The sequence below is a fragment of the Lathyrus oleraceus genome, chromosome 7, assembly GCF_024323335.1.
Source record: "Lathyrus oleraceus cultivar Zhongwan6 chromosome 7, CAAS_Psat_ZW6_1.0, whole genome shotgun sequence".
Classification (NCBI taxonomy): Eukaryota; Viridiplantae; Streptophyta; class Magnoliopsida; order Fabales; family Fabaceae; genus Lathyrus; species Lathyrus oleraceus.
In genome coordinates this window covers 186257505-186284183 of record NC_066585.1, presented here as the reverse complement: position 1 = coordinate 186284183, position 26679 = coordinate 186257505, and the positions used below count along the sequence as shown (strand labels likewise).

The window sequence follows — 26679 nt, the reverse complement described above, 5'->3', positions numbered from 1 at the left end:
GAAAAGGGAAAGAAAAAAAGAAAAGTGTCCATTGCCTAATGGATAGGACGAAGGTCTTCTAAACCTTTGGTATAGGTTCAAATCCTATTGGACGCAAATTTATTAGATATTGAACTTATTGCATATATATTACTTGAATTCATATATTTCTAAAACTATATTGTAAATTTCTTATCTTTATTATTCTTTTTAAAATTTTTAATATTGAAACAAACTAATTATTTAAATTATAAAGGTATGAAATTTGGAATCAAATTTTTTTCTACTTGTTCCTGAAGTCAAAAGAGTTTCATCTGTTCCTGGATAGCTTCCTTCAAAATGGATTATGTTTCCCCAGTGAATGTCTTGGTAGAAGATATGATTTCGTTGAATTTAGGTTTCTTCGTTTTTAAATAAACCCGTAACCCAACGAGAAATTTCCTTACCTGTGAAATTTCTAATGAATCAAGATAACTATTCATTCCAGTATAAATAGTTATTATCTGTTCTTCTACAGTAGGAGGACCTGATTGGGATTGTTTAAGAAACTCGCGCAATCGTTGACCTCTTGCCAATTGATTTTGTGTAGCTTTATCGAGATCAGAAGAGAATTATGCAAAAGCTTCTAAATCCGCGAATTGTGCTAATTCAAATTTTAATTTACCAGCTAGTTGTTTCATGGCTTTTATTTGAGCTTCCGATCCAACTTTGGAAACCGAAATACCCACATTAATTCAAGGTCTGATCCCCGCATTGAATAAATCAACAGATAAGAATATTTGACCATCTGTAATTGAAATAAAATTAGTAGGAATATGAGCTGAAACATCTCCGGATTGGGTCTCAACTATTGGTAAAGCAGGCATACTTCCTTCACCTAACTGAGAACTTAATTTAGCGTCTCTTTCCAAAAGACGCATGTAAATAAAAAACATCTTCGGGATAAGCTTCGCGACCTCTTGGTCTTTGTAATAGAAGAGACATTTGGCGATAAGCATGTGCGTGTTTGGAGGGATCATCATAAATAATTAAAGTGTGATGTTCACGGTACATAAAATATTTAGCCAAAGTTGCTCCTGTATAAGGCGCGAGGTATTGTAATATAGCTGAGGAATTTGCTGTTTCAGCCACTATAATAGTGTATTCCACTGTTCCTCTTTCATGTAAAGTAGTTACTACTTGAGCCACAAAAGATGCTTTTTGACCAATAGCTACATAAACACATACTACATTTTGTTCCTCTTGATTGAGAATCGTATATGTAGCTACTGTTGTTTTACCTGTTTGCTTGTCCACGCCCTATAGGGATCATACAATCAATAGCAATAAGTCCCGTTTGAAGAGGATCATACACGGAACGTCTGGAAATAATACCGAGAGCGGGAGATTCAATTAACTGAGATTTCGAAGTTGAAATTTCTCCTCGACCATCAATAAGTTTAGCTAGGGCATTTATAACACGACCCAAATAACCCTCACTTACTGGTATCTGAGCAATTCTTCTTGTTACTTTTATGGAACTTCCCTCTTCTATCATCAAACCATCACCCATTAATACAACACCAACATTTTTTGATTCCAAATTCGAAGCAATGCCTACGGTACCCTATTTAAATTCTACTAATTCACCTGCCACTACTTCATCAAGATCATAAATATGAGCAATGTCATCGCCTACTTGAAGTACGGTACCTGTATTTACAATTTTTACTTCGGTATTATATTGCTCAATACGTTTACGGATAATTTGACTAATTTCATCTGCACGACTAGTTACCATGAATATTTCTAAATTTGATTCTTTTTCGGAGAAAAACAAAAATAAGTCCTCCCTATACTCTCTATTAAAGTAGAACAACTAATCAGTTCTATAGTAGAACAACTAATCAGTTATTTTTTGCTTTCATCGACCCAAACATACCAATAATAGAACCGATTGTACGTAAATGTAACTCGTTGTTTAAGCAACTATTCAGAGCTCCCGGAGTTCCTTCTAATGCTTGTTGTAATACACTTTGTTGGACTTAATTAATCGCCCTTTGTTGTTCAAAATCAATGATTTTATTTTTGTCATTTTCGAATTGTTCCAAACTTGTATAAATTGAATTAATAAATCAACAATATATATATATATATATATATATATATATATATATATATATATATATATATATATATATATATATATATATATATATATATATATATATATATATATATATATATATATATATATATATATATATATATATATATATATATATATATATATATATATATATATATATATTAGGAATTGAACATATAAGTATAAATAAATATTATAGTAGGAATTGAGATAAAATCAGTAGTTTACAATAAATTAATTTAGATCAGTAATTAAATATGAATAAATAGGATGATGTGAGTTTGATCCTGCACCTTTGTGTATTTTTTATTTTTCATTGTCTTAAAATATAAATTATTTTAGGATATAAATTACAAATTTATTAGTAATTTTTTATTAACATATTTTTATTTATTATATTTTAATTCATTTAACTCTATATCTACTTTTTGAACTATGATGTTGGACTAACCATGATATAATTCATAGTGCAATTAATCTAAACTTTAAAAAAAAATTACTATTATTTGACTAACAACTATTAATAAAAATATTTTCTTAAATAATATTTATTTTATTATATAAATAAATATAAATAACCATTGTTTAAAAAATATACATACAAAATTTAAATAAAAACATCTAATTTAAAACGTAGAAAATAATTTATAATAATATTATTAAATATTCTTCTTATCTTGAATCTAAAAAAAAATATTTTTTTAGAATTCATTAAATTATTAATGTATCTAATCTATTTATTTGATCAAATACTTTGATAATTTAATAAACTTAAAAAATAAAAATTTCTCATATTAAAGATTAGAGAGTAATATATTAGAAAACTTAAAAATAAAATAAAACCCATCTAGATATTGTAACATATTTTCTAGAATACTTTTTTATTATAATAAATAATTTATCATGTTCACTGTGTTTTGCTATAATAAGCCATGGGCATTCAATATTTATATGCTTCTTTGGAATCATAATAATCATCAAAAAGTGATGTAAGTTCTTTTTTTCCGTAGAAAAAGATCCCATTTTTTTTCATTGACCTTTCTCTATCATCACTCTCTCTCTCTTGTTAATTTCTTATACATATAAATATTGTATCTATCTAATTCACCTTCTTCTTCAACCTCTTCCTATATATCAGATCTCAGATTCATTTTTGCTTTCTGTATCTTATCATAACTATTATTTGTACTTTTTCCATTATGTTCCATGTTTTTCTTTGTTGCAAGAGATAAACATGGATGAAAACAAGTACTTTTGGTTTCAAAAAGTACATAAAACCAAACTTTTTACTTCTTATAATCACTTTTAATACATTGCTATATTTCCATTATTTCACAAAAAAATCTATTATGATTTTGAATTCTTTTTGTTCTTGTTGTTGTTGTGTTGATCATGAAGTGTAAGAGGAAGATGGAACCACAAAACATGAATCCCAGTTCAGTCTTTCCAGATGAAGTGCTGGAGAGAATTCTCAGCATGGTGAAGTCACGCAAAGACAAGAGTTCGGTTTCATTGGTTTGCAAAGACTGGTTCGATGCTGAAAGATGGTCGAGAAAGAATGTGTTCATAGGTAACTGTTATTCCGTTACACCAGAGATCTTGACTCAAAGATTTCCGAATGTTCGAAGTGTTACATTGAAAGGCAAGCCACGTTTCTCTGATTTCAACTTGGTTCCTGCTAATTGGGGTGCTGATATTCATCCATGGCTTGTTGTTTTCGCTGAAAAGTACCCTTTTCTTGAAGAGTTAAGGCTTAAGAGAATGGTTGTTACTGATGAGAGTTTAGAGTTTCTGGCTTTTTCGTTTCCGAATTTTAAAGCGCTTTCTCTTTTGAGCTGTGATGGATTTAGCACTGATGGTTTAGCTGCTGTTGCTACTAATTGCAAGTAAGAACTCTTGATTAATTGTTAATCTTTCATTTATGATGTCTAATCTAAGACTTAAATTTTCTGATAGTTAGAAAGATTAGTGTTATTAAGTGTTTATCTTATGAATCATTAATTGTTTTTTTTTATGTTTAGTGCTATTGAAGATGCTTTTATTTTCAGCTTTTATCAGGTTGGTGATGATGTTACTCATTTGGTTTTTTACCTTTTGGGTGATGCTATTGTAGTTAATAGATGAGTTTACTTTTGAGTAAAATTTGATTCTCTAGTATAAATTGTCGAGGCCAATAAAAGATCATTCTTGTGTTAGATTCATTTGGTTCTTAGATTTCTTTTTCTTGAGTGCCTTGCTTGTTTGCCATTTTAATGTGTCGCGCCGTGCTGTGATTTTCCATTGGTTGAGATGTTTGTGAATTGTATTGGAAATGGAAACAGAATCTAGCTCTAAAGATATGATTTTTATAGTCACTTATGTTTTGTATGGTCCAGTTAACATTTGAGCATCAATTGAGAATATGAACATGGTGATATTCCTTATTTATGCTGAAAAAAGATGAAGCAACGACCGGTCGAAACTGAAATATTGAAAAAACTGAAAGTTTTTTATCACATCAATTACATTATTTTTCTAGCATTGTATTCTTTCTGTTGAATCTAAAATTCTTCACTGTTGACAGTGTCAGTGTAGTCTAGATCAACTGGTTCGTAAGATCTTATCTTACGTGCTAAGGATGCTTGAGAGTGCTATGATTAGAGAAATATCGTTTTCATGGCCGCTGTCCTAAAGATCGAGCTTTTTGAAGCGAGATCATAATGTGCTGGGGCTTTTTTTGTGCCTGTATTATAATGATGTGATGATTATAATTGATTGATATTATCTGGATGCAGGAACTTAACTGAGCTTGACATACAAGAGAATGGTATCGAAGACAAAAGCGGTAACTGGTTGAGTTGCTTCCCAGAAAGCTTTACATCATTGGAAGTGTTGAACTTTGCCAACCTAACCAATGAAGTAAACATCGACGCGCTAGAGAAACTTGTTGGTAGGTGCAAATCATTGAAGACTTTGAAGGTTAACAAAAGCGTAACGCTGGAACAGTTGAAAAAACTTCTTGTTCGCGCCCCTCAGTTATGTGAGCTTGGCAGTGGCTCATTTTCGCAAGAGCTGACATCTCAGCAGTATGCAGAGCTCGAAACCGCGTTCAAAAATTGTAAAAGCCTTCACACCCTGTCTGGTTTATGGGTGGCTTCAGCGCGATATCTTCAAGTTCTATACCCTGCGTGCGCGAATCTGACTTTTTTGAATTTTAGCTATGCTCCTCTTGACAGTGAAGATCTTACCAAGATTCTTGTTCACTGTCCTAATCTTCGACGTCTTTGGGTATAAAGCCTCATTGATTTTGGAATTTAGAATTAGTTTTTTTCCAGTTTCTGCTAATGAAAATGTATTGGTATATCTGCATTATACAGGTTGTTGACACCGTTGAAGACAAGGGACTTGAAGCGGTTGGATCGAACTGTCCATTGCTTGAGGAACTGCGTGTTTTTCCTGCAGATCCGTTTGACGAGGAAGCTGAAGGCGGGGTGACTGAATCGGGGTTTGTTGCTGTCTCTGAAGGATGCCGGAAGCTTCACTATGTTCTCTACTTTTGTCGTCAAATGACCAATGCTGCTGTCGCTACCGTAGTCCAAAACTGCCCCGACTTTACTCATTTCCGCCTCTGCATAATGAACCCTGGCCAGCAAGATTACCTGACGGACGAACCTATGGACGAGGCCTTCGGAGAAGTTGTTAAGAACTGCACTAAACTTCAGAGGCTCGCTGTATCAGGTTATCTAACGGACCTCACATTCGAGTATATAGGAAAGTATGCCAAAAACTTGGAAACGCTTTCGGTGGCTTTTGCAGGAAGCAGTGATTGGGGAATGGAGTGTGTACTGGTCGGATGTCCGAAACTGAGAAAACTCGAGATAAGAGACAGTCCATTCGGAAATGCAGCGCTTTTGGCAGGTTTGGAGAAGTACGAGTCGATGAGGTCACTTTGGATGTCGTCCTGCAGACTGACGATGAATGGATGTAGATTTTTGGCAGGAGAAAAGCCGAGGTTGAATGTCGAAGTAATGCAGGAAGAAGGAGGCGATGATAGTCGGGCCGAAAAACTTTATGTTTATCGATCTGTTGCCGGGCCAAGAAGGGATGCACCTCCTTTTGTTCTCACTCTCTGATTTTCCATCTCTAGTCCTTTATAGACCAGTTGGACCTATCAATAAAAATAATGGAAGTGTCCATTCTAAATGAGCAATAACTGTGAACAATAGATCCAAATGACATGAAAAAAATCTTGTATTTGATTATCAGATGCTAGAAGTTCTATACTTTTAGGGGATCATGAAGATATTTTGTTGTTTTATGGAAGTATTTATTCAAGAAAAGATACATTTTCTTTTGATATTGGCGAAATTCATGGAAATAAATGAGATTTAAAGTTTTAAAACAAGCGAATCATGCATGCTTGATTGTCTTAATTCTCTATCTGATGAAACAAGGTTGAAGATGCTTCAATTTTCGACATGATCCCCAAAGGCTAGGATGCTAACATTTAGAGTGGACTAAAAACTAATCCAAACAAACAAAATTGTAAGATTTTTCTCATAAATACATCCCCTTTTTGTAAAGCACTTCTTGAATATCTAAAAATCTTGAATAAATTACAAATTTATTTCTTCCTATTTTTGAAATTAAATGCTGGAAATAGCCAGAGATTTTTGAAATCACATAATTCAAAATTTAAATTCAAAAACACAAAAATTCAAGAATTAAACTTTGGAAGCAAAGATTTAACTAGGAAAAAGGGACGAGTGGGGCAGTTTTTTAAAAATTAGGAGTTAATATGTATTTCTGGAAAAGAAATATACTATTGGAAATATATTTTTTCGACATATCCCCATATATTAAAGGGAGGACTTTACCCTACACCCCTTATCTCTCCTCTCCTATAATTTTTAAAAAATTCTCACTTTATTCTTTTTCCTTATTAAATTATTCACCATTCAATTTTTATTCTTCTATTTAATTTTTTTGAAATTGGTAAATTTACACCCCTAAATAAGTTAACTGTATTACTTTTATACTCGTTAAAAGTATAATAGAAGGTGAGAGTCGGCTCACCTAAAATGTAAGAGTTTGAGATATTTATAAAAGCTTATGGGTCAGGTGAGGAGAGAGAAACAATCTTCTCTCAACTTCTTAATGAATAGTGGACGAAATGGTATTTCCTCCTCGAATGAAGGTCTGCCCTTAAACTGTTTGGGGGTCGCCCTATCCATTCTACATCTAAGCATGAAGTGTATGCTACTTAACAAGAAGGTTAAAGTGGTCTAAAGGGATCAAGCGATAGACTAAGAATGTTATCAAAGCAGCCTTAAAATGGGAAGGGTGGGGTGGTCGCACCTATCATTCCACAGTCAGGCGCGTAGGAAATGAGTGATGGAAACTTAGATTTAGGATAAAGATGGAGAATGAAAGTCTCACTCCCACATAGGACCTAAAAGAGGTCCAAATTAGGCCACAAGATTTTCAAGTCACCAAACTTGGCACCTCTCTTACCGTATTAGAGGAGGGGAAGTTCATCACCCTACTAAGGAGGAATGCCAACTTGTTTGCTTGGACGCCCGTCGACATGCCAGGGATAGACGCCAGAGTTGTCTGTCATCGCCTCGCCATTGACTCCAATATGAAACTAATGTCTCAGATAAAGCATGAAGCGGACAAAAACTGATGAAGAGAATGAGAAGTTGAATAGTGCATACTTCATAAATGAGGTTAAGTATCCAACCTGGTTGGCTAATGTTGTCTTGGTTTGGAATTCGTCGAACAAATATGACATGTGTTTCGATTTCACTAACTTGAACGACGCCTGCCCTAAGGATCCATACCCATTACCCAATATTGATAGACTAATTGATGGATCCTTGGGCTAAAAAACCCTGAGCTTTATGAACGCCTACTCCGAGTATAATCAAATAAAGATGGATCTTATGGACACACCCAAAATTGTGTTCATGTCCAACCATGGATACTAATACTACAATATCATCATGTCTTTTAGATCGAAGAACTTTGACACCACCTACAAGAGATTAATGGATGCAATCATCTCAAAGTCGATAGACCAAAAGCTTGAGACCTATATTGATGATATGACTGTGAAGACTTAAGAAGGAGAAAGCCACTATGTAGACTTGGAAGACATCTTAGAATCATTATGAAGGTATAAGATGCGCTTAAACCATATGTTAAAGGGAAAACTTTACCTTACACCCCTTATCTCTCCACCCCTATATTTTTTTTTTAAAAATTCACTTTAGTCTTTTTACATACTAAATTATTCACCATTTAATTTTTACTTTTCTAGAATTGGTGAATTGCACCCCTAAATAAGTTTACCTTATTACTTTTGTACTCGGTAAAAATACAATAAAAGGTGAAGGGATGCTCTTATATAATGCAAGAGGCCCTGTTTGTGTGTTTTTTGTGGAATTAGTTCTTAATTGCTTTTCCCATTCTCAAGTTGGGATATTTATAAGAGCTTATGGGCATGGTGAGGAAAGAGAAATAATATTCCCTAAAATTCTTAGTGAATAATGGAAATAGTGGAAGAAATGGTCTTTTCTCTTAGAATGAATACCCACCCTTAATTTGTTGGGGGCATCCTATAAACTCTGCATCCAAGCATGAAATACTCGCTACCTAACAAGAAGGTTGGAGTGATACAAAGGGATCAAGATATATCCCAAGAATTTTATCAAATGAGTCTCAAAATGAGAAGAGTGGGGTGGTCACAACCGTCATTCCACATCCAGGTGTGTAGAGAATGAATGCTGCAAACATAAATCCCATGATAAAGGCAGAGAGTGAAAGTATCACTCCTATATAGGACCTAAAAGTGGTCCAAATTAGGCCATAATATTTTCAAGTCAACAAACTGGCCCCCTCTAGTTGAAGCAAAGGATGTGGAATTCCTTGCCATGTTGAGGAGGAATGTCGACTTGTTCACTTAGACGCTCGCCGAGATGTCAGAGATAAACGCCAAGGTGGTTTTTCATTTCCTCTCCACTGACTCCATTATAAAACCTATGTCTCAAAGAAAGCGCAAAGTGGTCAAGGACAAATGGGCGTCGATGGATGACGAGGTTTAGAAGTTGAACAATGCAGGCCTCATAAATGAGGTTAAGTATCTGACCTGGTTAGCTAATATGGTCTTGGTTCAAAAATTTGTCGAATAAATGGCGCATGTGTGTCAATTTCAATGACATGAATGTCTCCTTCCATAAGGATCCATACCGACTACCCCATATTGGTAGGCTAATTGATGAGTGCTCAGATTACAAAATCCTAAGCTTTATGGATGGTTACTTTGGCTACAATCAAATAAAGATGGATCCTATGGACACACCCAAAAATAATTCATGTTCAACCATGTTACTACTATAATGTCATGCCTTTCAGACTAACGAACGCGAACTCCACCTACCAGAGATTAATGGATATAATGTTCACAAAATCGATAGGGAAAAACTTGGAGGTCTAAATTGATGATATGATTGTAAAGACTTCAGAGGGGGAAGTAACTATGTAGACTTGGAAGATATCCCAGAGTCAAGATGAGGTATAACATGCACTTAAACCCCACCAGATGCTCCTTTAATATTCATGTGGGTGAATTCCTGGGATTTATGCTAACCAGGAGAGGGATATGGGCAAACCCAGACAAGTGCTAAGTTATCATCAATATGAGAAGCCCTTCCAACAACAAGGAGTTTCAATAACAAATAGGGAGCCTATGCGTCATAACCTATTTTCTTTCTTGTGTAGCTGACAAGGCATTCCATTTCTTTTCCATTTTCAAAATGAGGAAAATTAGGAAGTCGAGTGAGTGAGAACGCGACTTAGCGAAGCGCAATTGCACACTCGCATGATGGACTAAATAGAGTCGTCACCGAACATATACTTATTCCTAAAAAAGGAAAGGGGAAATATCAATAAAACCCAAGAAAGAACGATAATGATTATGGTTGTCATAACCAAATCAGGGTTCGGGAGTAGATTATACAAGAGGAAGGTATTAGTACTCCTTACGTCTGTTGTACTCAAAGGAAACCATTAGGTTAATTGTGTGTGTTAGTGTTAGATTGAAATGTTAGGCTTCTCAAGTTATTATGAGAAAAAGAATAATAAGGTCAAAAGAAAAGAGAAGAGTTTTTTTGATTTTTTTTGCAAAAAATGGGGGACTAAACCTAAGTTTTTTTATTAATGGGCCTGACAAGATTTTGCAATCCTGCTCCTACGTATCTCAATAGAGAACTCAAGGCACACGTAGTTCTGGGTAGAAAAAAATTTGTTTGTTGGTCGATTTTAGCGAAAGCTATCTTATATTAATTGACGAGAAACATTGTTTTATCCAAAACAGATGAGGAACGGACATATATATCACATCGAATGGATTTACAAATCAACATTTAGAAAAACATCACTTATCTCAACTCAATAATTATGGATGAAGCATTGCTTTGCATCATCTTAAGACAAGATGTCTTTTGTTTATGAAAATATTTTTCTGATCAATCGCACGATGACGGAAAAAAGAGTTTGATTAGTTGGATATATTTTTGGGCTTGAAAGACGAGTATTTATGACTTGCAAGCTTTTACGACTTGGGTATAATACTCGGGACTATGTCTGGACCTTTCACCCAAGTAATCTTTTTCTTCCAATTTTAATTAAGAAAAAGGTTTGAATATTTACAAGTGCTTTAGAGGAAAGACGAACACTTATGACTCACAAACTCTTACAACTTGGACCTAGCATTCTGGATTACGATTGAACCTTTCACCCAGATAATCTTTTTCTTCTGATTTTAATTATTAAAATGGTTTGAATTTGTGATGTGAAGAAGAAAAAGGTTTGTTTATGTTTGAGAGACTAAGTATTTAACAAAAATTGAAATGAGATTATTAAATAAATCAATGTTTTTTTAAAATAAAATAAAAAATAAAAATGAAGGTTAAAACAAAAATATGGGCTTGCATCCCAAAATACCTTTCAAAAGTCCAAAAGAGAAATTAAATAAATTGAAACATACTTAACTAAATAAATTAAAGTAAAAAAGAAAAGCAATGTTATTTAGTTGAAAGGGCCACTATAGAAATGCCATTTAACGAATTCACATAACATTTTTTATTAAAATCAAGAGAAAAAAATTATAAATTATAATAAACAAAACACTCGCATAAATCCATGACTAATTATTTTGCCCTATATACATCATTATAATAATAATAAAACAATAATATTAAAAAGAGAATTTATCTCTAAAACAAACATCACACTATTGTTACACTTAGAGACACAAACGCAACATAAGTGAATCACACATTATGCACATAATTGAAACCACTAAAACAGATAACCACACAACTTCTACAACTATCATCCCATTTATTAAACCAAAATATTTAAGCATAGCGAGGTCATGAAAATTCAACACACCACAATAAAAATAAAAATGATAGTAGAAACATAAGTCAATTTTAACAGAAAAGTAAAACCAAATTCATGAGAGAAGTTAACTTAAAAAAAACTAATTGAAAGTAGAAAAAAAAGACACACAAGCTAATGACTTTTATACAAAATAAAACAAGGTACAAAGTTGAAAAATAAAATAGAAGCAATAATCAAAGAAGTCACAAGAACAAAACATAACACTAAAATATTTAGAACTTGATTCAAAAAATGATATCGAACGAAGTACAATGATATCGTCGGAGCTATGACCAAAGATTATGGGTCACGTTTGCCAAAAATATTGTGTAACCGAAGCGGTAGTTCAAATAGAGCCAAGTAGCGGGAACGTGACATCAGTAGTACATAATAGCCAAATTACTTCGTTCGAATCGAATGGTAAAACAGGTGATTGAACCTTAAAATCAAAAACATGACTTTGAAACGAAATCAAGTAGTACTACCGAACTTTAATCTTGAAGGTGTTGATGAAGTAGAAATTAATGGTGACGGATCCACAAGCTTTTGTTTCTATTTTTCTTTGTCAAGCACGTGCGAGGGAGAACATTTGAAATCGAAAATTGAAAGGGTGGTGGTTTTGGTGAAGAGGTTTTGTTGTATATGAGGTTTAGTGAGGAATATCATAAAGTTATATGGTTATGGTTAGAGTTATGTGTGAAGCTTTGTGTTAGTAAGGATGGAAAGAAATAAAAAAAATGCAGGTGATTGTATTGTTCATGCACCAAGAAAAAATGACACTGAAACGGATTGTATATGAAGTGAGTTTATTTTTGTTTCTCTTTTATTTAACTTTTTCAATGAAAAAAAGAATGGATCAAGTAGTATATTGAAGAATGGAACAATGGAAATGTGAGAATATCATCAACAATAACCGCATTACATGAAGAAGACTCTCCAATTTTTTATTCTAATATTTTGAAATTGAAATGACAGAGTACAGTCAAAAAGTAAAGCGTCGCTGACTATTGATTTCTCTCTCCCTCAAGGCAATGTGCTGAGTACTTATACCATAAATTTAGGTTTTAATCAATTAATACCAAAACTACCCTTTGATATTTTATTGGTGATGGCATGAGTTTAAAACAAATAAAACAAACAAAATTCAAACAAGTATAAATAATTAAAATAAAACAAAGATAAAAGTAGTTGATTCTATTTATTTTTTATGGACATATTGACAAAATGATAAAAATAAAATGATTCAAAATGAATAAAAATCGGGCATAAAAGTTCCCGAAAAATTAAACTGAATGCACCAAAATGATCAGCGCAAAATAAACTTCTTGGAAACATACAACTTTGAGCCAATTTTGAAATAAAATTTGACTGGTTAAAAGGCTCAGACTGATCCAAATGCAAATGAAAAAATAGTCGAAAAATTAAAACGAGCACGCCGGGTTAAAATACGTGAATCATAGATTAATAAAGTTGACGTCTGCAAGATCGATCTTGGAAATTTTAGCCCACTAATTTTAGGTACATTTGAGAATAAGTTCGACCTGTCTGTCTGTAAATCCGAAAATTTATTTTGGTTGACATTTCAGGCATTATGCAATATGAAATGCATGCTATGATGTGTAGATGATGCAAAACTCATGATGTGTGTATCGATTTACTGAATGAGGGAAAAAAATGGGGTATGATATATATATATATATATATATATATATATATATATATATATATAAAAGAGAGAGAGAGAGAGAGAGGGAGAGAGAGAGAGAGTACACAAGGATTTATTTATGGGAAAAAGTACCCATAGTGAGGTCGATTAGGGAACTACATAAATAAATCCTTGTGTACTCTCTCTCTCTCTCCCTCTCTCTCTCTCTCTCTCTTTATATATATATATATATATATATATATATATATATATATAAAGAGAGAGAGAGAGAGAGAGAGGGAGAGAGAGAGAGAGTACACAAGGATTTATTTATGTAGTTCCCTAATCGACCTCACTATGGGTACTTTTTCCCTCAATTCAAACTCGAATTGAGATAATGAAATTAGCCTTACTTTGCAAAAGTATGTATACAAGAGAGATGTAGCAATCCACTATACAAACCCTATGTTTGATGTTGATTCTGACACCTTCTATTCCTTTGATCAAAGCTTGATCAAGTAACCCAACAATGCCAATTTGAGTCACAGTCTCACACTACTTCTTTACAAGAAACCCCTTGTTCTTCAAAGCTTTCACTCGATTGAATCCAAACTGTGAATTGTTGTAACTACAATTTACCAATATGATCCACCGGCACATGCTACTCCTTTGCAAGAATCTCCCGTTCTCCAAAGTTTTCACTCGATCGGATCTAAATTGCATAGTCTTGTACAAAAATATCAAATCTCAATTTGATCTTGAAGGAAAACCCCAACTCAGTTAACCTAAATTGGACATTATCAACCCTAATTCTAGATGGCATCCAAACAAAGAATGATTATGTGTAGTTTTTTTGTGTGTATGCATAGAATTATGGTTTCATGTAGGTTTACTCTAGAACCTTGCTAGAAATCATGCATGCATGAAGTATTGATATACATGCATGTTTGAAGGGAAAAGGAATGCAAAATATTTGAATAAGTTGTGAATTTTTGGAAAAATACGTTGCATGAGCCAACTTGTGTAAGTCATGTGCTGACCTATTTGAAGCATGCGACGACCTGTATAGGTCATGCGACGACCTTTATAGATAATGCGTCGACTTGTAGAGGCGGCACATCAAACAGAAGCTATAGGCTTTAAAAATGCAGTACATGTGCCAACATGAAAAACAGATGTGTCGACACATAGAAATTTTCTTCTTCTATGTGTTGATCTGAAACATGTATATGTTGACACATAGATTATTTTGCACATAAAACTTGTTTTTGATGCATGAGACCTTTTCTAACTCTTTTCCAAATGATTTTATGCTTCATAATGCTAAGATGCATATTGAGAATCAGAGGATACTGTCTAATATACATAAATGCTAAAGTATCCTAGTTTTACATCATACAAAATACATCTAACGAAAACTTGCACTCACAAAGGAGTCATTGATGACCAAATATCTAAAAAAAGGTATGAGAATTATCTGAACATTTTTAAGCTTTTGAGACAACATAAGGGCCTAGGGGACAAAACTCTACAGCATAACTCATCTCAAAGCTTGCCAGCACAAAAAAACCCGGAAATAACTAGACCTTCATAAAGAAACTCTAGTCTCTCCCAATATTGAAACATAAGAAATCAATACTATTAAAGTCGCCCAACTCACAAGTTGGATGTCAAGGTGGAAAAGTTGTATAAGATGTAAAAGGCCTCACCATTCTTATATGTGTGGGGGGAGAGCGATATCACCTTGGTCCTCATAGAGGTCTACCAAGGAACATGCAAAAGTTATTGGTGAGCGAACTAATCAAGGTGAGTTATTATTAGCCCACTTTGATGAAGGACATTGCTGAATTCGTCAGAAGATGTGACAAATGTCATAAACATTCTAACCTACATCATGTAGAAGTTGAAATTCTTCACTATGCCATGTCACGTCATTTTACCAATAGGGCGTGGACATACTAGGTTCTTCCCCGTTGGAGCCTGACCAACTGAAGTTCCTAATCATCAATGTAGACTACTTCACGACGTGGACAAAAGAGAAATCCATATCCAAGATCATAGTGGAAAGAGTTATATGTTTCAATTGGAAGCAGATCATATGCAAGTTTTGATTTCCAAGAGCCATCATCTTGAACAATAGCACGCAATCCACCATCTCAGTTGTGGTCAATTTTTTCCAATACCTAAGGATACGGACAAATTTCATATCAGTTGTTCACCTGCATGCGAACATGCATATTGATTCAACAAACATGGTGATATTGGGTGGAATAAAGAAAAATATGGACAACGCCAAAGGGTTATGGGTCAAACAACTCCATGAAGTATTGTGATTGTATCATATCACTCCTCATTCAACCATCAAAGAAACCGCATTCACAATGGTATACGACACCAATGCCATGTTGCCGGTTGAAACTGAGACACCCACATGGAGGAACACTTAATTCAATAAAGAAGAAAATGAGATGTGATTAAGATATACAACCAACCTAATCTATGAAACCCGTGACATCACCCACATTAGATAATTCTCCTTTAAATAGAGGACTTCCAGAAGGTACAACTCCAAAGTTGTCCCAAGGGAAATGCAAGAGAACGATCTCATGCCTAGAAAGTTGGTTATACCAATTCGCTAGCTAACCTGCAGCCTAACTAGGAAGGCCCATATCACGTATGTCAAAAATTACCTCATTGCACCTACAAACTCGAAGAGATAGCTGAAATACTCATACCTAGGATGTATAACTCAACTAACTTAAGATATTATGGTTAGTCATTTACTATTTCTTATTCAGTAAGGCGAGATGCATTTGACCACAAAATGTATGATCTTTCTTAAAACGTTTTTCTTTAAATATCATAAACATGGTAACATCTTTCAAAAAGGTTGTGGGTCCTTAAAGGAGGCTCTCCATCTTAAAAACTGACGAATGGTGAGATTGAAAATATTTATGTTGGAACTTTAATGAAGTATCTTTGTCGCCCTCGTAGGAAATATTTATGTTGGAGTTTCAATGAAATATCCTTTTTACCCTTAGAGGCAATATTTATGCTGAAACTTCAATGACTTGTCCTCGTCGCCCTCAAAGAAAATATTTATACTAGAACTTCAATGAAGTATCCTTGCCTCCCTCAGAGGCAATATTTATGCTGGAACTTCAATGAAGTGTTTTTTCCTCCCTCAAAGCCAATATTTAGGATGAAACTTCAATGAAGTATCCTTTCCCCCCTTAAAGGTAATATTCATGTTAGAACTTTAATGAAGTATCCTTTCCACCCAAAGGAAAATATTTATGTTGAAACTTTAATGAAGTATCCTTGGAGCCCTTAGAGGTAATATTTATGTTGGAATTTCAATGAAGTATTCTTGCCGCCCTCAGAGGTAATATTTATGTTGGACCATTAAAAAGGGATCCTCTCCAAGATAAACTCAAGCAACTCTTCAGGAACTCGCCCCGGGGAGAGATTTATTCATTCAAGGCAGAGTGGAAGACAAACAATGAACAAAAGTATGCACCTAGAGCATTAAGTCCTACAAATCTTGAGGGACTCACCTCAAGCAAAGAATGAGGGACTCAAATCATCACAATCCCTCACAACTAAGCCCCACAATACGTCTTCTCCAACTCAAGGAACTAAAAAAATCAATAAACATACCACTAAATATGGAAGTATTATCATAAAAAATACCCTTAAGGGCGATGTAGCAAAAAAACCTCTCACGGAGAAATAACATAGATTGTATGAAAACAAAGACTTAAGATTTATAAACAAGGACTCAGCCTCTCTAAGTCTCACCTTAGGGACTCGACTCGATGGGTCTCGTCCGAAAAGAAATCATTTAGGAAATTGAACCAGATGTCTGTCCAAAATGGCTCATGTTGTGGATATTTGAGAACTCTCAGAACACTTGAACTAAATTGATTCACCTTTTCTAAGACCTCATATTTGAGGGATTACCTACTGGGATATTTTTACCATATCCGAAGAAAGAAGGCCCATAAGTACACAATACAAGCCCATTGCCTCAAAACTGGTTGGGCGCCTAACATGTGTTGATAGGACACCCTCACTACCATTTTCTCAATAAAACATTGGTGACGATGTGTCTAAGCGATGAAGGATTGGAGAAAGAGTCAATGGAGAAACTGTCTCCCCCATCATTCAAGGGAAACATGCCCTCTTTTCTCCATATCTCTAATAAGGGAGTTAGCGTAACCACTTTCTATACTATGCCCAAAAAGCCTTATATATATAATCCTAATTCGTATAATGGGAAGACGGATATAATCACTCAAGAAAAACCAGATACATAACTTCTCATAACCCAATGTGAGCTAGCCCTAAACACATCCAAATACCCTAAACCCTCATACAACCCTACCCAACAAGGGGTTTTCCACCATTGTAATTTTTGGAAAGTACAATACCAATGATGCATTGTAAACTACATAAAAGTTTAATACTGAAACAAGAAAGAGAGGGAGAAGAAACAAATTAATATTTGGTTGAGATAAAGATGGGAAATTCAAGGAAGTAGGTAGCGTAACACAAAACTCTACTTATTTTTTTGGTTTTCCATCAAAATCAGATCAACACCGTCTAAAGATGGTTTAGGATGGAAGATTAATGTAAAATGTTAACTTCATAACCACACTTTACCTAATAGATTTAAAGGTCATATAAGTGCAGATGAGCGGAAACCTGTTGTTGATTTGACAAAGGATCATGTTCCACTTAGAAAAACACTTCTTCCCTTGCAAGAGCGAGATCCTGAGAATGTCACTTGGATAACGCAAATATATAAATATAAGAGTAAGTTACAAAAAGAGATTAGATGTTCTAGACATGATACACAACATTTTTTTAAGCTGATGAAGGATGTATATTATGTTTACTAGAGTACAAGAAGAGATGACTCAGATGTTGTGAGAGATATTTTTTAGGCCAACCAAAATTCAGTTAAGTTGTTAAATATTTTTTCTATTGTGTTGATTATGGATATCATATACAAAGACAAACAAATACATACAAACTCAACTTAAAATTTTGGTATGAAGTTACTCTAGTGACAAGTTCTGTCATGCCAGGAATGCATTTCTTGTTCGACAAGCTTTAGAGCCAGAAGATGCTGAATCGAATGGAAAACATCAAGAGGAAGGAGAAAATAGAAGGAGATTGGCGTGAAAGAAGGAAGCTGAGGTGTAAAGTAAAAGGACAAGATCAAATCACTCTAAGATAAAAGATTGCAAAATATTATAACTACTACAATGCACAAATTTCCCCCCTGCACGACAAGTATGTAACTAAATGGTTTGTCATCTCTATATATTTTGTGTACCTCTCCTAGTACTGGAACGAAGGAGAAGGAGTATAAGTAATATGATGATTCTCATAAGACCGAAAGTGATGGATAATCAAGAAGGCCATGGTTCAATACCTCACGAAACCATATATCAGGCTATCTTTAAAAGGATCCCTTGGAAGAAATGAAAAAGAGTTCAGACTAAAGAGAAAATCAATTGAGAGAAACTTATGTGAAAGGAAACTGAATCAAGTTTAGAGAATTTATCTTCTCTTATTCTGAAGTATAAGGCACCCGCCTCTTGCTGATCAAAGATTGCAAGAAGACAAAGAAGTTATTCTTAGGCTTTCATTTCTTTTTCATGATGCGTTTAAGAATGTTTAGCTTAGGAACCATTGTTGATGTATGTACTCAGCTCATCAAGAGATAAACTCTTTTATATTGAGAAATGTGAAGTTAATATTAATTAATCTTTTGTGTCATTTGATGTGATGTTAGTGATTGTTTTATCATGCATTATACTATTATAAATATGACTCTTTGCTAATCATCTTAGAAAAATATAAAAGCTTGTTGATGTTAGGAATCCATCAACAAGTGACAATCATGATAAATATGATTGCAAATTGTAGTATATGCATATTCACTAGATTATATACTTTAGACATAAAGAGCTACAATCATAAGGGAAATTTGAAATGTAAGCAGTCATGCCTTTAAGTTAAATGTGAGGCTTAGAAATTTGACCCATTGCTTTCTTGCATGTGTTTCTGATGTTGTAAGAATACATCCTAAGATCAAGTTCTGACCTCATTTAACATGACATACACATCATATACAAAGAATATTTAAGTTATCTTAATGGAACATCGCCCAACATATTCTCCATTACTGATTTCACTTATCAAAATCAAACTCAGTTCTACCATTGTTTACTTAAAAACTGAACTTGTGACAACCATCAACTATTGTTATTTTTACTCATTCTCATTCACAAAAGATAGTTTTACAAATCAATCTAAGTTCTTACACTCCTTAAGGAAACAATATTTTTACTTTTACCACTTGCTACTGTGGATTGTGTATACTTGTGCGTTATATAGTTTTCACCCAACATGTTTTTGGTGCCGTTGTCGGGGAGTGTGTCAATAAGATTTTTATTTTATATAAAATATTATTTCTTTTTTGTGAAAATAACATTTAAGCTTCTGAAATTTTCTGTAATCTGATGACACGACAATTGCTTAGCTCCTGCATTTGTAGGTTGATAACTCTAGTATACAGAGGAGATCCTAAGCCAAAAATATTACTCAGATTACTAAGGAGATTTCAAGCTATATGTCACTCACCAGGAAGTCTTCCACATGCTCTTGTGTTTGGTAACTTTGAAGGATACTTTGAAGAGGAACCATTTGAATAAGAGTGAGTCATGGTAGAGAATGACATTATTGGCGTTGCCAATGATAGGCAAGAAATATAAGCAATTATGTTGTGTTTAATCTCAATGCCATGAATACAGGGATTATAAGACCAGAGATCACAATGGCTTAATTCAAATTCAAACCTATAATGTTTCAAATGTTACATGCAATATGCCAATATTCAGGAGCTACCAATGAAGATCCACATTTGCACTTGAGGAAATTCTTGGAAATAGCTAGCAACTTCAAAATACCTAAAATTACTGATGATGCTTTTAGACTCAGACTGTTTCCATACTCTCTAAAGGATAGAGCCAAAAGTTGGTTGAATTCTTTATAGTCTAATTCCACAGCCACATGGAATTCCTTAGCTAAAAAATTTGAAGCTAATTACTTTCCTTTTATCAAGAATGCCAAGATGAGGAATGAGATTACTTCATTTAGACAAGGAGGTGATGGGTCATTGTTTGATGCTTAAGAAAGATTCAAGGAGCTGTTAAGGAAATGTCCTCACAATGGGATACCAATGTGTATTCAATTGGAAACATTCTATAACGGATTGGTTCCATCCTCAAGAAACATGTTGGATGCATTATCTCATAGAGCTTTGCTATCCAAATCCTATGAAGAAGGATACAAGTGTATTGAAAGTATTACAAACAATACCTGCCAATAGTTAGTTACAAGAGTTGATGCTCTCTCTACTCAAAAGAAGCTAGTTGATGTCCATGAAGTCACCGAGACCACAACCATTGCTGCTCAAGTGGCTCATATTCACCAAATTATAAATAATATGATTATGAGTCCTCATATGCCAGCAGTCGAGCTTGTCAAAGTTGTAACTGATGTGTCAGAGGTTTCCTGTGTTTATTCTAGGGGATCTCATTTATTTGAAGATTTATCAACCAATCCAGTTTCTGAGAACTATGTGGGGAACAACAAGTACAACAACCCCTACAACAACACTTAAAATCCGGGATGGTGTAATCATCTAAACTTCTCATGGAGTAACACACAAAACAAATTCAAGCCTCAAGAACCTCAAGTTCCACCTGGCTTTTCTGCATGCAATCATGTTGTAGCTAATTAAGGGAATAACCAGTTGGAAAACATCCTGATATCCTTCATCCAAGAAACCAAGAACCAATTTCAAGATCAGGGCGTAAGCATTAAAAATTTAGAGAATCAAGTAGGGTAAATTGCTTTAGTTTTGTTGCTTGTGTATTTTGTTATCATTTATTATTTATCGCTTTCGTAATTGCGTCTCCTCTAGTTATATCTTTGCATGTATCTTAGAATTGAGTGCAATGCTTTTTAAATAAGTGTTTTGCATAAAATCATGTTTTGCATAAAATCATGTTTTGCATGCATAAATCAAAATGTTTGTTTTTAGTGTCAGCGCAATATGATTTAAGTCAATTAGTCAAGTTTTTGGAATAAGAACCATATTTTAGGTTGGGTCAAGTTATGTGATAAATGAAATCTCAAACTATTCTGAAAAACTTGATAAATTGAGACTTATTGTGTATGACTCGAGTCACTCGGAATCTATGATTTGAATCAACTGAAATAGAGGCTTTCAGAATTTTTTAATATTATCATGACTTGAGTCACATTGTTTATGATTTGAATCACATTGTTAAGGACTCGAATCATACTGTTCCTGACTAAAATCATGAAGTATTCATGATTCGAATCACACTGTTCATGATTCGAATCACACTGTTCCTAACTCGAATCATGAAGTATACAATCCCATATTTTGGCTCCTGACTTGTTTGATTCGAATCACATTGTTCATGACTCGAATCATGGTTGAAATGGGTCTCTCATAAGTGTAGATCTTGTTTGACATTACATTGTCGCTTGACTCAAAACATACATGTGTTTATGACTCGAATCAAACATGATTTTTACTCATTTTTGTGCATAATCTCAAGCACCTATATAAATGATTTTCCTCTCTCACTCACCATTAGTTTTAGATTATCTTTTTTTATTATTTCTCACCATAATAATGAGAATGACTATTATGATCACAATCACATCTTTCAGAGTCTTTCTAAAAACTTGGAAATCCACTTTCAAAGTGACTACACCTAGTGATTAAGAGTGTTAGAGGCTTTAAGATTCTTCTAGGGCTGAGTGTTAGAGGCTTTAAGGTTGTTCTAGGGTTGAGTGTTAATATTATTTTACTATTATTATTATTATTAGAAGTAGTATTAATTATTTTAATTAGGTGTTGGAGTATTTTAAATAACTAATTGAATGTTTTAATTAATTAGTTATATTTAATTAGTTTATTGGGATGATTGAATTTATTAGAAAAATTAGAGATTTGTGTTATTTTAATATATTAATATGTGAATTAAAATAAAATGATAGAAAATAGAGTTTTAGATAAAAAAAATAGAGAGAGTAGGGGTAAGGAGAATTGAGGGGTGAAAGGAGAATGGATAAATTACAGTAAATAAATAAAGAGAGTGAGGTAGAATTTTGTACAATGCGTGGAAAACTTGAGAAAAGAGGCAAATAGGTATAACCTAGTAAGGGGACCTTGGAGAGAGAGCAAGAATCCCAAAAGGTCAAAAGTTTTCATCGATATGTAAATTCAAGGTACGGGAGGGGGAGATTATTTATATGCGGATGGCTGAACTGAGGGATAGTGAAGAGTCCTTACCCTCTAGTCTTTTCCCTATTCTTTCTCTGTATCTATGATCTTTGTGGCAAAAAAGGTTTGTGCAAAACCTTGAGGTGAGTGATTGATAATGTTCCTTTTTACTTTTGAGTAATATGATGTGTTGATTATAATTTGATAACTCTGCTGGTGCCTTTTGATAAGACAGATTGGTTGAATGAACAATAGTTACGTCATAAGGCGAGAATATATGAAATTGTATAATTTGTAAACTGGTTTGCCTTGTTGATGTCTTGATTTTGATTGATGAACTCTGGTGACGCCTTAAGGAAAAAATATAAAATTGGAATAGTTGAGTCTTATTTGTTATGGCTGGTTATCTGTGTGTTTTTAAGGGCGGTTAGAACTTAAATAGGATAAATAGGCGATTTTTGAATATATTAAATAGGGAGAAAAACTCAGGAAATCGCAGGTAGACATGGAAGGGAGTTGGCCGCCTTGTTTAAGGCGTAACTTGAGTTTCGTAAGTCCATTTGAGGTGCCGACAATTGCGTTAAAAAGCTAAGGCGATAATCTTCCTTTTGAAGTGGGGAATTTGGTCTATGAGCACTACAATAGTAGAAATTCTCTAGTTCTTATACCAGATACATAGTCAAATTTTAGTCATTTGTTGGTCATCTTGTTTCACGCGTAATTTGAGTTTCATAAGTCTGTTTGGGTTATGGTCAATTGAGTTAGAAAGAGGGTTTAATGATATTTAAAACTGAAGAGATTTACAATTTTATCATAAGTCTATAATATTTGGTGATATTTTGAATCCATACATTTTGTTTTAGAGTCCTTTTGACAATGTTAGAGTTGAAAGTAAATAATAATGTGTTATATTGAGTTGTCTGATGGGTGATAAGTTGACCCTGTTGAACGTGAGGGTGTAAAATATTATTTTGACCCTGTTGATGAGCTTACAAAATTAATAATATGTTTACTCTATTGATGAGGGTTGTTGAGCACATACATTAATATTTTCCCCGCTGGTGAGTGTTGTATTTATAATTATATGTTGAGCTATGATTACATATATATTATATAGTCATAATCATATGCATATGTAGAGAAGTGTAGTTAGATAAAAACTACTGTGGTGGCCTTATTGGGTGATGATTTACGGTTCGAAGAGGAACCTGTGATGATTATTGCACTTATATGTTATCGTTACATATCACGCGTCATGTGTGTCAGTGATAGATGTACAAACCTCGGTCTAGTGATGAGTCTTCGGTTCAGAAGAGGGGACCAATGGCGAGTTGGGATTCAAAAGGGAACCATAGGTGAATGGACGAAATCAATAACATAACTCTCATGTCCAGGATTGGTACCATGTGTATTAAAGTCGAGGTGTTGATTGCATTGCATGCTTATTTGCATTGTGAGGAAGTTATTGTTGTTATGAATAATTCATGTGTTGGTGAATGTTGTGTATGATATTATCCTAACTGTTTATTACATTGTTAACATTATGAACACATTTCTCACTCATTTTTGTTTGCTTGTGTGGCTTGTTGGGTCGATGGTACATATACCCAGGTAGAGGAGCATTAGTTGCTGCCGTGAGGAAGGATTGGCTGCCTAATTTGTTTTACTTATCATTTTATTGAGTTTACTTAGTATTTCTGTATTCTGCTCTGATATGTAAAACTAGGGACACATTGTTTTTGTTACATGTTGTGTCTTCTTAAGTCATTTGGATTATTTAATTAAGTAAATTATGTTGAGACCAACAAATGAATTATTTGAAGTTTTGATGTTTTACTCCGCTACATATTTTATGTTATTACGTTGATGAAGGATGTGTGTTGAGCATATGTAACACCTATATTTGAGAAAATTATTCTTCATTTTTATTAAATAAGTTTTTGGGGTTTATGATGTTACACTGAGACCTAACTCACGTAGGATAAGAAACTCTTGTATGTTTTTATTTCTTTGTTGTAGTTAGGTTAGTCTTTGTTACGATGTTGGAGTATTTAAAACCTTTGGGTGTGGATCTAAGAACTCCTCGAAAATAGCAACCACTGAACAAGTGGACGATTTATCTACTGATATTTATAGGAGTGTAACCGAATTTCTTTATGACTCATTCCACGTTGTTACAAGAGGAGGACACATCACTTTCTAATTCACACGCCAGGTAACCCATCCTCGAGGAATGCAAGATATGAAGTAGAAGGGAGACATATCTAATAAATAGACAATTGAACTAATACGATAGTACAAGGTTTTAAGCCTAACATTTCTAAGTACAAGGAAACAAAAGTTTAAACCTAAATGTTTCACTCCTATTCCTTGCAGTTTTTGACCAACAAGAGGAAAATTATGGTTGCTAAATTGAGTGTTATCCATTAGGAATGGTAAGTTCAGAAGAATGTATGGAACTGGTTAAACTTCTTTCCCTTTTGGTGAGATATTTACTAAGTGATTTCTACAATTCTAAACCTCATTTCCACTCCCAACCTAGCTCTTTTCATATGCTCTTTCAATACTAGGTTTAACCTTAGACCTTGGATCATAGGTCTCTTAATTGTCTATTGATATGGCCCAAATAATAAGAAATATTCCCTTTTTTCCAATAGTACATCTACTTTGTTGGTACTCAGTGTCTACAGGAGACAACATCTCTCACATTAGGCCTAGTATGTTGGGTGGCGCCTCAACGCCTCAATTTCAACTTTTTAGGATATGTCTTGTAGCGTTTAATCCTTATCCATTCAATTCTCCAACTCAACCCTACTTTCTTCTCAAATATATGCCATGTTAGCATTAGCAATGAAGTTGAAACCACGTAATAACATCTTCTGGCTTAAGGCCTATTGGATGGTAATCATGGATTTCTAGCGTAACATAACTTGTAACTAAAGCCATTTATGTAGAAACACGAAACATATAAAATTGATAATAGATAGCACCTAGCGTGTTATATCCTAAATTAACTAAAGTAACATAAAAATATGAATAAATGACATTACTCAGGATCTAATTTAACTTAAAATTCATGTATCAGAAGCTTAAATATATTACACATAATAAGTTATCACTTTTGTCATGGTTCACCACTAGTAACCAACCCTTATAGTTTATGGGCGACGATTTTTCCTCTAATGTAACTACCACATACCTCTTCATGAACCTCCATGAGAACAAGGTAAGTCTCATTCTCTCCTAAACATCTCAACATGGGGAAGCCCTTCCCATGTTGTAAATTTTTCCTGCTACCATAATGTACTTTGTCGCCAATCTTTTGGTCCTCAATGCTTCGCCTTCCTCTAAAGGCAACTCTTCTATTGTTAGATATTGGATCCATCCACTCCATGGTATTGGTGGTTTATATGGTGTTAACCCCACCTTTCTCTATGTTTGAAGCGACTAAATTACTTGTATTATAATCCTGTTGTGGCATAACTTCTTGGTACTTGTGAGCTTAGATATAAGGTCGGTCTGGGCATATTCGTCTCTATAAGCATATACCACTTTGAAGAACTTGAAGTTTTTTCCAAATTGTACCTTTTGAAGGTATTTGATGATATGATCTTCCTTCATATGGTATTTTCTAACAACTTAAATGGTGATCTATTGAGAGTCATTCTAGGATTTAAGGTTGGAAGCACCCATTTCTCTGGCTAAATTCATTCCAGCGAGAAGAGCTTTGTATTTTTCCTGATTATTATTAGATTTGAACTCAAACCTTAGGGATTTATCTACAAGAATCTTACTTGGGCCTTCTAACACTACCTTTACATTACTTCCCTTCAAGTTCAAAGAATAATTATATCCTATATGATTAGAAAAACGGAATCCATTAGCCACCGATAAGTAACATTTGCATTCTTTAATATGAAAGAAATGACCTCATAATAATAGTTTCAGTAATTGGACACGAATTTAGTCTTGGGCATATCTATGGGTTCCATCATGATCTGGTTGAAGTCGGAGTAGACACCATGAAGATCAAAGTTTTATACCTTAATGACATATTGATCAACCTGTTAATGTTTAGCAACAAGTAGGGGTCTTTTGGGCACACCGATTTCAAATGAGTGAAATCCATGCATATCCACCATTTTCGAGATGCATTTCAAA

General features: G+C 34.0%; 1 protein-coding gene, 1 non-coding gene and 1 pseudogene across 3 annotated transcripts; 1 reads left to right on the top strand and 2 right to left on the bottom strand.

Moving 5' to 3' along the window:
* Positions 1–590: 590 nt before the first annotated feature.
* Positions 591–1917, bottom strand: LOC127106610 (ATP synthase subunit alpha, chloroplastic-like; annotated as a pseudogene).
* Positions 1918–2984: 1067 nt separating this feature from the next.
* LOC127100555 (protein TRANSPORT INHIBITOR RESPONSE 1) lies at positions 2985–6443 on the top strand. 2 transcript variants are annotated; one of them, XM_051037781.1, is made up of 4 exons: positions 2985–3096; positions 3506–3993; positions 4882–5374; positions 5464–6443. In XM_051037781.1, the coding sequence occupies exons 2-4, from the start codon at positions 3518–3520 to the stop codon at positions 6217–6219; spliced, it is 1725 nt and encodes a 574-aa protein (XP_050893738.1). In that variant the 5' UTR covers positions 2985–3096; positions 3506–3517; the 3' UTR covers positions 6220–6443. The 2 variants fall into 2 exon arrangements, with proteins under 2 accessions (XP_050893738.1, XP_050893737.1); XM_051037780.1 differs by lacking the exon at positions 2985–3096 and adding an exon at positions 3104–3374.
* A 13879-nt stretch (positions 6444–20322) lies between these two features.
* LOC127109502 (small nucleolar RNA R71) lies at positions 20323–20429 on the bottom strand. Its single transcript, XR_007796780.1, has one exon. It is a non-coding gene; the product is annotated as a small nucleolar RNA R71 (small nucleolar RNA).
* Positions 20430–26679: the final 6250 nt, after the last annotated feature.